Source organism: Rhinoraja longicauda, chromosome 1 (assembly GCF_053455715.1).
Source record: "Rhinoraja longicauda isolate Sanriku21f chromosome 1, sRhiLon1.1, whole genome shotgun sequence".
NCBI classification, from domain to species: domain Eukaryota; kingdom Metazoa; phylum Chordata; class Chondrichthyes; order Rajiformes; family Arhynchobatidae; genus Rhinoraja; species Rhinoraja longicauda.
Genome location: NC_135953.1, coordinates 127,963,704 through 127,981,184, shown reverse-complemented (window position 1 = coordinate 127,981,184; position 17,481 = coordinate 127,963,704). Strand labels below are relative to the sequence as shown.

At 46.1% G+C, this 17,481-nt stretch overlaps 1 protein-coding gene across 4 annotated transcripts in view; it reads right to left on the bottom strand.

Moving 5' to 3' along the window:
- Positions 1-16,048: 16,048 nt before the first annotated feature.
- The window catches only part of gucy1b1 (guanylate cyclase 1 soluble subunit beta 1), a 40,358-nt gene continuing 38,925 nt past the window's right edge, over positions 16,049-17,481 (bottom strand). For all 4 annotated transcript variants that reach the window (XM_078412531.1, XM_078412551.1, XM_078412542.1 and 1 more), the window contains exons 12-13: positions 16,557-16,711; positions 16,049-16,381 (exon numbers count right to left, since the gene is read on the bottom strand). In XM_078412531.1, coding sequence (XP_078268657.1) covers positions 16,249-16,381; positions 16,557-16,711 — 288 coding nt within the window. In that variant the 3' untranslated portion in view covers positions 16,049-16,248. The remainder of the gene's footprint in view (positions 16,382-16,556; positions 16,712-17,481) is intronic.

Genomic DNA, 17,481 nt, shown 5'->3' with positions numbered 1-17,481 from the left:
GATACGAATAAAATTGCGATCAGGGCCAGCGCAGATGGTATTCCAAGCTTAAATGCATCCAGCTAGGATGCTTTCTATGGTGGATCTGTAAATATCGGTGGGAGTCATTGGAGACAAGCCAATTTCCCTTGGCTTCTGAGGAAGTAGAGGCATGTGGGCTTTCTCAGCCAGAGCATTGAAGTGGTTGGACCAGGTCAAATTGTTGGTGATATTTACACCGAGGAACATGAGACTCTGGACCATCCCAGTTCAGCATCATCGATGCAGTCTGGGGTACATATCCCACTTCACTTCCTAAAGTCAATGATCAGCTCCTTTGCTCTGCTGACATTGAAGGAGGTTGCTGCCTTGAAAGAGAGCTTGCTGTGTTGCTGGACAACTCAATGGGTCAGGTATCATCTGTGGAGGCAGAGAGATGGTTGGTGAATTGGGTCTAGCAGGACTTTTAGCATATAACTAGACCAAGTGGACCCGATGGGCCCACAACTCATTGGGTTGCCATTGTGATGTGGGGGGAAAATCGCACTTTTTTTCTTTAAAATAAATGACTTTGTTTAAAATATCAATCTCAATGTAAATCGCAATTTTTCTTTAAAACGGCGTTTTTTTCTGCATTGGTCTAGCACCTCCCCTCCCCTCTCTTACTCCATCCCGTCAACCCCTCTTCTTCCCCACCCACTCCCCCCCTTCCCCTCCCACCCTCCAGTCACCCACTCCATCCCCCCTTATCTCCTCCCTCCATTCTTAGGGGCTCTCCGGCGGCGCCACCATTCCCGCCCGTTGGGTTTCCATTGTGACGTTGAACATGGAGGTATTACTGCACATGGGTGGCTGACGGGCACAGCAAGTGGAAAAGGGATTTATTAAAGTTTAAAATGTGAATAACAAAATAAAACTATTTGAAGATTAATAGGATTTTTTGATGCAGGAATTTTCAACATCAGCATCATTTCCCCTTTTCACAACAGGAAAGAGTTGTCGAAAATCGCTACAACAAATGGTAAGAATGCCGCCAAAAGGCTCATCGTTCTTTTTGCATAGATCTCGAAGAGTTCTGTCCACCGCTTCAAAGCTCTCCCTCCTAATCATCAGGCACTCATCCCAAACAATCAGTCTCACACTCCTGATCAAATGAACCATGTTGGAGTTCTTCTCAATGTTGCACATTGTATTATCGGTCACTTCGATGGGCATCTTGAATCGAGAATGTGCAGTTCTTCCACCAGGCATCAATGTAGCCGTTATACCAGAGGATGCTACAGCAAAAGCAACATCAACTTGACCTCGAACTTTGGAGAGGATCAAATTGGTGAAAATTGTTTTGCCCATTCCTGCTGGTGTATCAATGAAAATCATTGAAGGAACAATCCTTTCCAAGCAGCTGCACACATGGTCATACACTGCTCTGCTCAGCATTCAGCAGAGGCTCCTTCTCTTCAACAAATCACTGTTGTTCAGGTCCAATTCTCTTGATATTGAATAAAAGAACAATGGTCATAAAATGTATGACTAAGTTATGAAGAAAGAGTTTCATTTAAAACTGCACATACCTAATTTCATTGAAGACATGCTTGCTCCAGTGGTCCAACAGCAAATCAAAACGGCCCGGTGGGTGGCGAGGTGAGCACCGGCAGGCGGTGAGGTGAGGCGAGGCCCGGGGAGCGGCAAGGCGAGGCGAGGCCCAGGGAGGGACTAGGCAAGGCCCGGCACGGCAGCGGCCCGGCGAGCGGCATGGCAGCGGCCCGGCGAGCGGCGAGGTGAGGCCTGGCAAGCGGCGATGCGAGGCCCGGCGAGCGGCGAGGCGAGTCCCGGCGAACGGCGAGGCGAGTCCCGGCAAGCAGCGAGGCGAGCCCCGGTGAGCAGCGAGTCCCGGCGAGCGTCGAGGCCTGGCGAGGCGAGCGGCGAGGCGAGGCAAGCAGGGAGGCCCGGTGGGCGGCGAGGCGAGGTCCGGCAAGCCGAGGTGAGGCCCGCTGAGTGGAGAGGCCTGGTGTGTGGCGAGGTGAGGCGAGGCGAGGCGAGCGGCGAGACCCGGCGGGCAGCGAGGCCTGGCGGGCGGCAAGGCAAGGCCTGGCGTGCGGCGAGGCGAGGCCCGGCGAGCGGCGAGGTGAGTCGAGGCCCGGCCAGCTTCGAGGCCGGCCCAGCGAGCGTAGCGGCGAGGAGAGGCCCAGTGAACGTAAAGGCACGGCCTGGACTGGCGACGCCAGGCAAGAGGCGGGGTGGGGCGGGGTGGGGCGAGCATTAGGGCAAGTGTCAAAGCATGTGTTTTCCGGGAAAATGTGCAGCGAAATCGGAATGGCAGAAATGAAATCAGAAGGCGGAAGCTGTCAGCCAAATTCGGATGGGTTCGGAGGTCTGCATGACCTCAGAGGTCTTCCTCCCTCTTGGCATGATGTTAAAAAGAGATAGGTGAAGGGAGGGGGGATGAAGGGGGTGGAGGGGGGATGGAGTGCGTGAGTGGGGAGGGGGGAGGGGGGGATAAAGTTGGTGGAGGGGGGAAATAGAGTGTGTGAGTGGGGTTCTTTAAAACAACCTTAACTCAATTTCAGTTAATGCAGGGGTGGTTTGGGGGAGTTTTTAAGGGGGGTTATCTTTAGCAGCTCAGCAGCAAATAAAAGCTTTATACAAAAACTCTTGTTTGTTCGTTTGTTTGTTTGTTTGTTCCTGAACTACAGCCAAAACGGTACATGATAGCGTGACAATTTTAGGTCCACCTTACATCGTCCCGTGGTCCTATTGGAAGAGGTTTCATTGAAATAGATGTTATATTTTTTAAAGTTATTCACGTTTTAAAGTTTACATCATTTAAAACCGATTGCAGATTCAGAAGACAGGCAAAAATTGGAAGTGGAGTGTAGTGTGGAAAACAGTGAAAATAAAGGTATGGAAAAAAGAAATAGAATGGTCCCATGAAACAAAAACTGCTGGAAATGTTTGTGAAGCAAGTTAGGTGGCATATATACAGAGAGGAAAACGGAGTTGACATTTCTGATCAATTAATGATCATTGACCTGAAATGTTAATTACTCCTGTATTACACTTCACAAAGGCTGCCTGATCTGTTAAGCATGTGTTTTATTTCAGATTTCCAGCATCTGTTGCTTTTCACTTTGGGTTTAAATTGTTAGCAATTTAAATATTAGATCTCAAGCAATAAATAATAGTCTGGGATTATGATATAAATATCCAAGGTCAATGGGGTGCAGTGCTGCCGGAGCCCACCGGAGAGTCGCTCCGGCACCTCGGTAAAAAAATACCCCAAATAAACAGCAGGGAATATTAACCAGCAAGGAATTTTTTTTTTTTTATTACTTTCTTTTTTATTTTTATTATTTTTTTTTTTTACATACATACAAACACAAACTAAACAAACATAGGAGATGCATATTGAATGTAAATACCCTTACTTTAAGTTCCCAAAATCGGAAGAGACTAGAGTCCCGGCATTGCCTGTATTAATAATGACCATCTTTTATCAAACATGTCTGTTGTCAACTGTAACCTTGCTGTGATTTTTTCCATTATATACACATTTTTTACCCTATCTCTCCATTGCATTATGCTTGGAGGCTGTGGTTTCAACCAAGAAGTTGTTATCGTCTTCTTTGCTATCAGCAGCAGGATTGTCAGTAAATGTTTCGAACTCTTATCTGTCATACTGTCAGGAATTATACCCAAAATGTAAAGTGCTGGAACCAGCAAGGAATTTAACAGCAGTCGCTCCGGTACCAGTGACAGCTCCGGCACCTAAACAATTAGCACTGCAACACTGTCCAAGATATCTATGATATATGATATCTTGGCTTTTACTGAACACTGGCTAACGAGTGTTCAGTCTAGGAAGGAACAATAGACAATAGACAATAGACAATAGACAATAGACAATAGGTGCAGGAGGAGGCCATTCGGCCCTTCGAGCCAGCACCGCCATTCAATGTGATCATGGCTGATCATTCTCAATCAGTACCCCGTTCCTGCCTTCTCCCCATACCCCCTGACTCCGCTATCCTTAAGAGCTCTATCCAGCTCTCTCTTGAATGCATTCAGAGAATTGGCCTCCACTGCCTTCTGAGGCAGAGAATTCCACAGATTCACAACTCTCTGACTGAAAAAGTTTTTCCTCATCTCAGTTCTAAATGGCCTACCCCTTATTCTTAAACTGTGGCCCCTTGTTCTGGACTCCCCCAACATTGGGAACATGTTTCCTGCCTCTAACGTGTCCAACCCCTTAATAATCTTATACGTTTCGGAAGAGATGGACCTGCATTAGTTGAGGTAAAATAATACAATCATGAGAAAGGATAATATGTCTGCAAGATTGACAACTGGGCCATGAGGTTGAATTATACAGAACAATCTCACAAATGTGTTTTTAGTGTGTAAAGTCTTTAAAACCATCTGAGGCAAATAGAGAAATTAGTATGTGATTAATTGTATTTGGGGAAGTTTGAAAATAACAAAGCATTCAATGTAGGGATTCCAACTATTTTGGCTTGGAACTAATATCTGTAAACAACGTTTCTCTGTGATTATCAAGATATCATGCATCCACAAATCTATCTGTGACCTTGTGGCTTTTCTTGGCAGTCCATGCTATTGCTGTTGCAAACTAGTTCAGGAACCTGGTCAGAAGGATATGAAGCATACCTGGATATGGAAAGCTAGGGTGTAGTAAATAAGCCAGTAAGACAGACAAAGCAAGAGACTGTGAGTATGAAGATGGGCCCCAACCCAAAACGTCATCTGTCCATTTCCCTCCACAGTTGCTGCCTGGCCCATTGAGTTGCTCCAGCACTTTGCTTTTTGAAGGCAGAGAGATGAATTTGGAGGGCAGAGAAAGCAAAGAGTGATAAAAAGAAAACAAAGCATTTTGCTGATACCAATTGCTCAGTGCAAGGTCTGGAAATAAAGGTGAGAAACTGAGGGCAACAACATGACATAATGCCTATAGTTGAAATATCATCTTAGGTGCCATTAACTGAGACAGATACAATTAGTGCATAGTACAGAGGTTAAAAAGAGAATCCTATTATTCTGTTGTGCGTAGGAAGGAACCTTTTCCCAGCTAACAATGATCTATTCTACATTTTCCTTGATCTTCATTCCCTTTGTCCTGTTTTCATACCTTACATTTTCTTATCTATGTATCTCCCTCTCCCTCCGCTCAGACTGTCTCAACCAACCTGATCTCCCGGTGGCTCAGCATTTCAACTCCCCCTCCTATTCCCAATTTGACCTTTCTGTCCTGGGCCTCCTCTATTGCCCAGCGCAAATTGGAGGACCAGCACCTCATATTACGCTTGGGCAGTTTACACCCCAGCAGTATGAACATTGACCTCTAACCAGGTAGTCCCTGCTTCCCCTGTCTATCCCCCCCTCCCCTCCCCCCCTTCCCAGTTCTCCCACTAGTCTTCCTGTCTCCGACTACATTCTATCTTTGTCCCGTTTCCTCCCCTGACATCAGTTTGAAGAAGGGTCTCGACCCGAAACGTCACCCATTCCTTGTCTCCAGAGAGATGCTGCCTGTCCCGCTGAGTTACTCCAGCATTTTGCGTTCCTTCGTTGTCAGTAATTATGGCAATTAAACACTTGTGATTCTTGACAGTATGTAGCATGTTCAATAAGTTTAAGGAATGGGTGGTGGTGATGTATAATTGTGAGTGTGATACTTGGCAGTATCACAGGATGAGACATGATTTAGATGATGGATTGGGAAAAGATACTTAATGGTAAATTCAGTGACAAAGCAGGAAGATGCCAAAATGCCACACAAGAGAAGGTCCGTAGATGTCACCATTCGCAGTTAGCATTATGAGTTAACCTTTCTCCCAAACTTGAACTTCTGCCATCACTGTGCTGATCTGGTCATATTTATCATTCCTTTTCAGAGAGATTATTCCTTCATCAGATCGCACATCTTATTAGCTTTATGAATTATAATTTTAGAAGTAAAATTACTGGGATATTTTTTTAAACAATATGTATGAAAATTATTTTCATTGGACATTCTGGAAGAACAACTAGAGGATCATTAGAAGAGTGGCCATTGATAGCACAGTCTCCATTATTCAATGAGCTAGTTTTGGCTGAGTGATGATACAAATTCTTTAAATCATGAGCATGGCCGAGGAAGATGCAATACAGAAAGCGTGAGGAATTCCAAATGGTCACAGAAAGAATGCTCACACTCTACACAGAAATTACAAGAGGTCAGCATTGAATCAGGGCAAACCTACTCACAGCGCAACCCTCTCTCCTCTATCATCAAGGCTGTGACAGCGCCCTCACAAGCCACTCTGATCCTTATCACTGGCAGACAGGCCAGGAGCATAGAAACATAGAAACATAGAAAATAGGTGCAGGAGTAGGCCATTCGGCCCTTTGAGCCTGCAACGCCATTCAATGTGATCATGGCTGATCATCCAACTCAGTATCCTGTACCTGCCTTCTCTCCATACCCCCTGATCCCTTTAGCCACAAGGGCCACATCTAACTCCCTCTTAAATATAGCCAATGAACTGGTCTCAACTACCTTCTGTTGCAGAGAATTCCACAGACTCACCACTCTCTGTGTGAAGAAATGTTTTCTCATCTCGGTCCTAAAAGACATCTCCCTTATCCTTAAGCTGTGACCCCTGGTTCTGGACTTCCCCAACATCGGGAACAATCTTCCGGCATCTAGCCTCTCCAACCCCTTAAGAATTTTATATGTTTCTATAAGATCCCCCCTCAGTCTTCTAAATTCATTGGTAATAGCTGGGTCCACTTAGGAGCCAGCGCTGCCGTCGCAGCTGCGGCTTGCCTGCAGTCCGTCTGTCTTTTGTGTTTTTTGTTGTTTTTGTCTGAATTGTAGTTTAATATGATGTAGTGTTGTATGTTATGTTTTGGGGGGGGGGGGGGTGGGAGGGAACGGGAACTGTAACATTCTCTCTCCAGAACGGAGACGTGACCTTTGTTCTGTGTCGTGTCTCCGTTCCCGTTGCGGCCTACCACCGGCCATTCACCTGGGAACACCTGGGGCTCTGGTTCGCAGAGCCCGCGGCGCGGACTCACCACCTGCGGCGCTGGCTGCCTGCGGATGCTGCGGGCGCGGCTGCGACTCGTCTCCGGAGGCTCCGGCGCGGGCCGCGTGGACGTCGGAAGCCCGCAGACCCCTGGGTGGGGGCCGACATCGGGAGCTCCGGCAACGGCAGAGGCAGCGTGTTCGCCCGCCCCGAATCGCGGGGCTTGGGTCGGCCCGTCGCGGACCTTTCACCGTCCGGCGCGGCCTGAAATAGGCCGTTGACCTTTCACCGCCCAGCGGGGGCTTCAATATCGGGAGCCCCGACCGCCCCGACGTGGCAACTCCAACAGCCTGACCGCGGGACAAGACGGCAGGGAAGAGAAAAAGACATTTTGGCCTTCCATCACAGTGAGGAGGGACTGGAGGAGACTCACTGTGATGGATGTTTCTTTTTGTTTGGTGTTAGTTGTGATTGTATGTGTTATTGCATTTTTATTGATTAATCTTATTGGTCTTATTGTTCAACTGCGGGTAATGTTTCATTTTACTACACATTTATGTGTATGTAACAAATAAACGACTATTGACTATTGACTAGATATTTGTTTGGCTACCTGAACCTCGTCAACCTACTAGCCAGAGGGAAGAGGTGTTTCCCTGCTATCTGTGTTCCCCTGCCAGCTGTGTGTCACCTATTGCAGGTTTGAGGAAGACTGAGCCACTGTACCAAACCCAAGACCACCAGCGCCACCGTGTGGTCAAGACTTGGCTGCCGGGAAGAAGCCCTGGACAGCCGGTGCCCTTACTGAGGCTAAGACTGAATGGCCAGAGCAAGCCTGAGATGCCGTTGCCTCTTTTTGCCCATGGACAACAAGGGACTGCGCCTAACGACAAGCAAGGTTGTGCCAATAGAATAACACAGAGACAGCCAGCTCTGCCTCCTCAAGCATCAAGCCTGAAGCTGAGCTGCCGTGAGACAGCACGGAAACAGGCCCTTCGGCCCACCGTGTCCGCACCGACCAGCGATCCCCGCACATTAACACTATCTGACACACACTAGGGACAATTTACACTTATACCAAGCCAATTAACCTACAAACCTGTACGCCTTTGGAGTGTCGGAGGAAACACGCTTCTAACCTATACTTTGCAGCTCATCCAAACTTTGATACTGTACATCCGATGGTCTTCTTCTGATGTTGAGTGCCAGTTACAAAAGCATTTCACTTTCAGCACTGATAATCATCACTCTCATTGATGACAATAATTCTACATTTACCCCCACTGAAAGGACCAAGTTTGTATTTAAAATATATTAATAAATTAACAACCACAATTTTTCAGGAATATGAAATGAACAAGAGTCCTGAACCATTGATTAGTGACAGATAAGACAACTAAACGTGGTACAAACACAACACTAAGTTCATGTTGAAATAGCTAGAATGTCACAACAACTGCAAAGTCAACATCTAAATATAACCTACAGGCCAATCAACCTTTAGTGTAAGTGGGAGGAATACTCAAGGTCCACCAACTGTTGCAAATGGAAATTTTAGAACGATGCGGCAGAAATCTCCTAATTTATCACAATAGCAACTTCAAAAATGCATTTGAAGAAGCGGCCCAGAGGAATATAAAAATGAAATCCCGTACTAACTGGAGCGAAGGAATGCCTTGGTATATCAATAATAACATAATGATTTGCATATCTGTTCACAAGTGTGGTTACAACTATGTAGGCGTGCAGTGTTCATATCCAGATGAAGCAACTCAAAATAGGTACAATCCAATAAACATAATGAAGATCTGGTTGCTAATTGACCAAGGATGAGGATTATATATTACAGGATACTTGAGTTTCAGAAGAGCTCAGCAAAGTGAAACAAAGGCAGTCCTAATAAATTATGGGATAAAGGCACAGAAAATCAAGAAGTGGGAGAACAATGGGTGGAGCTAAGGAATAGCAAGGAACTGAATGCATTGGTAGGATTTGTCTATATGTCCCCAATCAGTGTGGCATAATATAAATAAGGAAATTAGAGGCGCCCTCATACGGTACATTAATCTACTTATTGATTGCTAAACCCAAATTAGAGCAATATGGAGGAAGAATTAATGATGTGTTTTTATGGAGTTAATGACACCATATTGGATGGTTTTATTGGATGGTTTATTGGATGGTTTTATTTATCAATGTGCTGAGGAATTGTTCAGGGGGAGGGGGGGATGAGGAGGGGGGGAATGAGGAGGAGGGGATGAGGGGGGATGAGGGGGGAGAGGAGGGGGGAGAGGAGGGGGGAGAGGAGGGGGAGAGGAGGGGGGAGAGGAGGGGGGAGAGGAGGGGGGAGAGGAGGGGGGAGAGGAGGGGGGAGAGGAGGGGGGAGAGGAGGGGGGAGAGGACTAGTATAGATCTAATTTTTCATAACGAGAATTTTTTTTTAATGATTTGATAGTTAAGGAAGCTTCAGCTTAGTATTACCACAAAATGATGGAATTGTAATTCAATATTGAAAGTGATTCCTTTCCATGTGAAACAAAGATCCTTTCGTTTAGTGTAGAGATACAGCACGGAAACAGGCCCTTCCGCCCACCAGGTCTGCACCAACCAGTGATCCCCGCACATTAACATTATCCTACACATACTGGGGACAATTTACACTTATACCGAGCCAATTAACCTACAAATCTCTATGTGTTTGGAGTGTGGGAGGAAACCAAAAATCTCGGAGAATACCCACGAGGTCACGGGGAGAACGTACAAACTCCATACAGACAGCACCCGTAGTCGGGATTGAACCCGAGTCTCTGGTGCCGTAAGGCAGTAGCTCTACCACTGCACCACCCTGTTGCCCTAATAGCAAACAAACCATATGATATAGGATATGGAAGATACAGTGTGACAGTAAAAAAAGTATTGCCGTTAACAAGGAATATTGGCTAATATTTAAAGAATATATATTTTACCAAAAAATAGGTATTCTATTAAGGTACAAAAAGCTAAAAGGAAGATTGGTCTGGTTGTGGCTAACTGAAGTAGTTAAAGGTGGTATTAGAACAAAGAAAAAGGAATATAATAATGCAGTAAACAACAGGATTAACAAAAGGAGGTCACAAAATGCTGGTGTAACTCAGCGGGTCAGGCAGCATCTCCGGAGAGAAGGAATGGGTGATGTTTCGGGTCGAGATAAGGGTCTTGACCGGAAACGTCACCCATTCCTTCTCTCCAGAGATGCTGCCTGTCCCGCTGAATTACTCCAGCATTTTGCATCTACCTTCGATTTAAACCAGCATCTCCAGTTCTTTCCTGCACAGGATTAACAAAAGTCCGATAATCGAGAAAGGAGGACCTAGACACAGATGCAAAAAGGGAGCATTGAATATAAATATCTGGGAAACTTAAAAATTAGTTGAAAAAGTTGCTATTCATTTGGGCAAAGAAAAAGATTAGCAAAAGATAATGTGGGTCCCTCGGGTTGAGACAGGAGAAAATATGCTGGTGAACAAGAAATTGGCAGAGAAATAAACATTACTGCACAAAGTGTTCATGATTCGTAGTTTTATGAAAGTGAAATGGCATTTGGAAAACCTGTTTGCACATTATCACATCAGGTAGTCAGTCCTGCCACCTAAAAGCTCCAGGAACCAGGACTCCATTGTGGCCTGAAGTGGTATCTGCATGGTGATTGCATGTTTTCACCAAGACCATGCATGTTTCCTCTGGGTGCCCTGCTCTCCTCCCACATGCCCAAGTTGGCCTTGTAGGTAAATAAAGGGCCTGTCCCACTTAGGCGATTTTAAGGCGACTGCCGGCGACTAGGCTGTCGCCGACAGTTCGCCGGGGTGTCGCGGGCACGATCGTGAGGAGTCTTCCAAGAATCGTAGTGGATCACAGCGCATCGCTGAGAAATCAACCGGAGTGAAATTTCTCGGCGACAGCTGGCTTGTCGCCAGGCATCGTTGCTTATTATGGGCGCTGTCGCATGCTGTCCCCAGGTTTGCTAGTTTCTCTAAGATGCATTTAGAAGCACATAATATTAAAATAAGTAAAGTCATTTCAAGATACCGTAAAATACTTGTGTATAACAAATGTATTTACCGTCAGGACATTTGACAGGTAGATTGGAGGCGACAGTTTGACGGTCAGGTAAGTGTGGGAATTTTTGCGATGTTTATGGCCATCAGCGATCACATTTAAAGTAGGCTCTCAACCCAGATATGCAACCCAGAAACCAGATATGCATCTCCCGTACATTTTCAAAGAATGCCCACACACTTTTCACAAAAATCCATTTAACCACTTTTAAAATTAAATTTCTTAATACTGCCATTAATAAACTGGAAGTCAATCCAGGTTATGCCTTGTTACCGTGAAGCTTGGTTTTCAAGTAGCCCGGGCAAGATGTTATATTTCAAAACTCTCAAGTACTTACCGACTTGTCAGTGATATCAGCAAAAATTAAGACAATAGACAATAGACAATAGGTGCAGGAGTAGGCCATTCAGCCCTTCGAGCCAGCACCGCCATTCAATGCGATCATGGCTGATCACTCTCAATCAGTACCCCGTTCCTGCCTTCTCCCCATACACCCTCACTCCGCTATCCTTAAGAGCTCTATCCAGCTCTCTCTTGAATGCATTCAGAGAATTGGCCTCTACTGCCTTCTGAGGCAGAGAATTCCACAGATTCACAACTCTCTGACTGAAAAAGTTTTTCCTCATCTCAGTTCTAAATGGCCTACCCCTTATTCTTAAACTGTGGCCCCTTGTTCTGGGTTCCCCCAACATTGGGAACATGTTTCCTGCCTCTAACATGTCCAACACCTTAATAATCTTATACGTTTCGATAAGATCTCCTCTCATCCTTCTAAATTCCAATTCTCTTTGCATTTTTACATATGCAGGCTCTTGCTGACATTGAGGGAGAGGATGTTACCCACTATGTTTTGGCACCATTTCCAAAGTCCAAAGTCTGCCCACACGCTCAGTCTATTAAAATGGTTGCCATCGCCGATCCAGGTATACCCCAGGCTCCTGCAGGGCCTCCCTCTATCGCCTACGACCGGATCGGTCTGTGAACCGACGTCTCTCTCCTCGACCAGCCGTCGTTGTGTCCTGGGGACACCTCCTGCAGCCGACCTTGAATGCACTGGAGGCATTACCCCGCTTCACTCTCCTACTAGCCCTTGCCCGTCACGTCCGTCTCTCCAGCGGCTCCCTTTGGTTCCACGTCAGCTGAGCCTTCAGGTCCTGAGTCGGGTCCCCCATCCCGTGGTCAGCCAGGCCTTTGGGTCAGGTCCCCGGCAGGGTCACGGTTCCGTGGCCGCGGCACTTCGGGGAGACCTAAGCCGTGCGCGACACCTCGGAAAGGTTTCACTTTGAGACCATTGATGCTGATTTGGGGCATGTGCTCCCACCACATTTTTTGAACTCGGTAACTAGGTCCGTAGTCTTGCTGACATTGAGGGAGAGGATGTTACCCACATCGTCTATCTCCTTCCTGTACTCCTCATCATTGCTTGGGATCTGGCCCAGAGTATTTGTGTCATCTGCAAACGTATCCTTACTTTTCTTTGGATAGTCGTCTTTCTGAAGCAGGTGGGAATCTCAGAATGGAGTATTCAGAGGTTAAAGACATCTGTGAATACCTCTGCCAGCTCGTTCACACCGGTCCTGAGGACGCAGCTGGGGACTCCACGTCCTACGATGGCTATAGCGACCATATGTTGGCAGATAGTAGTGACTTTCTGTTCAAAGCAAGCACAGAATGCATTCAGCTCATGGGGGACTGACCTGGTGTTGCTAGCAGTACCACCCAATATTACGGTATGGTGGCACAGCGGTAGAGTTGCTGCCTTACAGCGAATGCAGCGCCTTAGACCCAGGTTCGATCCTGACTACGGGTGCCGTCTGTACGGAGTTTGTACATTCTCCCCGTGACCTGCATGAGTTTTCTCCGAGATCTTCGGTTTCCTCCCACACTCCAAAGACGTACAGGTTTGTAGGTTAATTGGCTGGGCAAATGTACAAATTGTCCCTAGTGGGTGTAGGATAGTGTTAGTGTGCGGGGATCGCTGGGTGGCGCGGACCTGGTGGGCCAAAGGGCCTGTTTCTGTGCTGTATCTCTAAATCTAAATCTAAAATCTACATTGCAGCCCATTGTAGCATTTAAGCCTTGCCACAATCAACGGGTGTCCGGGTCATTGCCTCAGGACTCCAGCTTCGTGCGGCATTCCCTCTTGGCATCCTTAATTGTTCTCAGAAGGTCATGGTACTGCTTGCCAGAGTACACAATAAATTTAATGCCAGCCAAATTTAATGAAATGCCAGAGTACACAATAAATTTAATATTTGTATTTCAACCCAGTATCCATGAGTGGTAAGATGAGAACAGATCGGTGAGCTGAAAGAAAACTATCTGAATGCTCCCTTCAAATGCCATTCAAACTAGTGTCATCAGGTGACACAAGGAACTACAGATGCTGGAATCTTGCAAGGAACGCAAAGTGCTCCACTATCACCCTGAGTACCGGCACACCACAGGGCTGTGTTCTGAGCCCCATGCTCTACTCCCTCTTCACACACGACTGTGTTCCTGCATTCGACACCAACACCATTGTCAAGTTTGCAGACGACACAACGGTGATCGGGCCGATCACCAACGGGGATGAAACAAACTATAGAGCGGAGGTGCAGAACCTGGCGGACTGGTGCTCGGATAACAACCTGTCCCTAAATACCACCAAGACCAAGGAGCTGATCATCAACTTCCATAGGTCACATAACGGGGAATATGCCCCGATCTTTATCAACGGGGACAGTGTGGAGAGAGTGTCCAGCTTCAAGTTTCTGGGCACTCACATTTCGGAGGACCTAACAAGGTCCAATAACACTGCTGCGCTGGTCAAGAAGGCACAACAAAGACTGTTCTACTTAAGAACACTGAAAAAGTCTGGTCTACCCCAACAGCTGCTGACGACCTTCTACCGCTGCACGATAGAGAGCATCCTAACACATGGCATCCCTGTGTGGTACCTCAGCTGCACGGAGGCAGAAAGGAAAACTCTACAGCGGGTAGTCCATAGAGCTCAGAGGGCCATCGGAACACAGCTACCAGACTTGGAGGGCATCTACAACACACGATGCCTCAGAAAAGCCACCAGCATCCACAAAGACTCTTCACACCCCTGCAACAGTCTGTTCGAACTCCTTCCATCGGGCAGACGATACAAGGCCTTCTACGCCCGCACCTCCAGACTCAGGAACAGCTTCATCCCCAGGGCCATAGCTGCTATGAACCGGTCCGGCTGAGCCGGATGGCCACAACGCATAGATCAACTTGCACTTTACCCTGTCTAAAACTGTCACAATTGTTTCGTTTCGTTGGGTTGCTGTTGTCTAAATTACTTAAATTATTGCATCGTATGGGAGGCGCATTCCCAATTTCGTTGTACCCCTGGGTACAATGACAATAAAGATATATTGTATTGTATTGTATGGGTCAGGCAACATCTCTGGAGGACATGGATAGGTGACCTTTTGGGTTGAGACCCTTCTTGAGACAGATGAAGTGAAGCCCGACCCAAAACGTCACCTATCACAATGAGAGCGTTTGAGTATAGGAGTAAAGAGGTCCTATTGCAGTTGTACAGGGCCCTGGTGAGACCACATCTGGAGTATTGTGTGCAGTTTTGATCTCTTAATTTGAGGAAGGACATCCTTGTAATTGATGCAGTGCAGCGTAGGTTCACGAGATTGATCCCTGGGATGGCGGAACTGTCATATGAGGAAAGATTGAAAAAACTGGGCTTGTATTCACTGGAATTTAGAAGGATGAGAGGGGATCTTATAGAAACATATAAAATCATAATTGGACAAGCTGAATGCAGGAAAAATGCAGGAAGTCCAGAACCAGGGGCCACAGCCTAAGAATAAAGGGGAGGCCATTTAAAACTAAGATGAGAAAAAACATTTTCACCCAGAGTTGTGAATTTGTGGAATTCTCTGCCACAGAAGGCAGTGGAGGCCAATTCACTGGATGAATTTAAAAGAGGGTTAGATAGAGCTCTAGGGGCTAGCGGAATCAAGGGACATGGGGAGAAGGCAGGCACAGGTTACTGATTGTGGATGATCAGCCATGATCACAATGATTGACGGTGCTGGCTCGAAGGGCTGAATGGCCTTCTCCTGCACCTATTTTCTATGTTCCTATGTTTCTATCCGCGTCTTCTAGAGATGCTGCCTGACCCACTGAGTTATTCCATCATTTTGTTTTCTACACAAGTATCATCAGGTCCCAGCTATGCATTTGAAAGAAACAATCGGCAGATCCGTCATATGGAGAAGTTAAAACAATACTGACCAAGCACACCGCCTGCTGGTTGGAGCAACAGCTTGCACTTAAACACACATTCTTGAAAATGAGGCAGATTTTATTCCAAGATCCTATTTATCATATCATCATAGATATACAGCCGGAAACAGGCCTTTTCGGCCCACCAAGTCCGTGCCGCCCAGCGATCCCCGCACATTAACACTATCCTACACCCACTAGGGACAATTTTTACATTTTACCCAGCCAATTAACCTACATACCTGTACGTCTTTGGAGTGTGGGAGGAAACTGAAGATCTCGGAGAAAACCCACGCAGGTCACGGGGAGAACGTACAAACTCCTTACAGTGCAGCACCCGTAGTCAGGATCGAACCCGAGTCTCCGGCGCTGCATTCGCTGTAAAGCAGCAACTCTACCGCTGCCAGGGGACTTGCAGATTAGTGAGCATCAAAGAATTCCTGAGAGTTCAGGATGGACTTCACACCACCAGCCCTCTTTCTTCCTTAAATAAATCACAGCATTTCTTTGAATGCTACCTTAGCAAATTGTGGAGTCGTGAATTTTGGTAGTAGGAATAAAGGCGTAAACTATTTTCTAAATGGGGAAAAATCCAGGATGCTGAATTGGCGATGCTCAAGGCATCCTTATTTTACACAAATGTTGTCGGACTTGGCACAATGTGCAAATTTCATATGCAAGATAAACCAAATGTGCTCGTTGGCATCTGTTTATTGAATGAAGAGAAATTAGAAACAATCTTCTGATTAAACAACTTTCTTGCTACTTGACAAAGTTCGTAGAAAAATGCCATTAAATTAGGAAATGTTTGATTTTTCCGTCGTGAGCACTATTTATCAAATTAATGATTTTTTCCACTGTTTATGTTCAAAATAATAAATTGTTCTTTGATGAGTCATATTTCGGTCTCCTTGCTTTTTCTGGAGAGGAACCAAACTTTCATCGGATCTTTCTTGCCCTTCATGCTAACCAAATCTCTGTACTCCAGTTGGAACTGTTCGTCCGAGTTCTCAGCATTCATCAGGCATCTAATTATAAAAGATGAGGCTAATTAAATTAGGATCATTTTTCTCATTTTAAGTGCAGATTGAAACAATATCAATTCAGAAAAGGTAAATGTGCAAGATATAAACATGATGTGCTCCCCTCCCTTGTCACATGCTTGTAACAACACCATTCACAATGAATTAAAACGCCACTCACCTGTATGTATAATCAGAGACATTGATTTTCCCTTTTTCTCCAGTGGTTTCTGTCCTGCTTGTTAGATTCACAGTATTTCCAAACAAACAATAGCGAGGCATCCTCTGGCCTATTACACCAGTGACAACTTCCCCAGTATGAATGCCAATAGTGATCTGAAGTGAAAGAAGATATAGTCTGAAGAAGGTCTCTCGACCCGAAACGTCACCTATTCCTTTTCTCCAGGCATGCTGTCTGACCCACTGAGTTCCTCCAAATCTTTGTGTCTGTCTATATACTAAAACTCTCGTTTGTTTGTTTGTTCCTTGTTGTCTGTCCATTTTCCTCCACCGATGCTGCCTAACCTGCTGAATTCCTCCAGCACTTTGTGTTCCAGGAGACCAGCAAGGATGGATTCGCCAGCTGTTATGGGGCTGGAGTTATGCCACATTGAACCCAAGGAGAATATATTCCAATTAACACAATGATGTTTACTTTGCAAATCTTATCTACAAACATGCACGGTGGCGCAGCGGTAGAGTTGCTGCCTTACAGCGAATGCAGCGCCGGAGACTCAGGTTCGATCCTGACTACGGGCGCCGTCTGTACGGAGTTTGTACGTTCTCCCCATGACCTGCGTGAGTTTTCTCCGAGATCTTCGGTTTCCTCCCACACTCCAAAGACGTACAGGTATGTAGGTTAATTGACTGGGCAAATGTAAAAATTGTCCCTAGTGTGTGTAGGATAGTGTTAATGTGCGGGGATCGCTGGGCGGCGCGGACTCGGTGGGCCGAAGGGCCTGTTTCCACGCTGTATCTCTAAATCTAAAAAAAATCTAAAAATGCCACCCGGGCCATATCAGAACCAGGGGTCACAGTTTAAGAATAAGGGGTAGGCCATTTAGGACTGAGATGAGGAAAAACAATTTCACCCTGAGAGTTGTGAA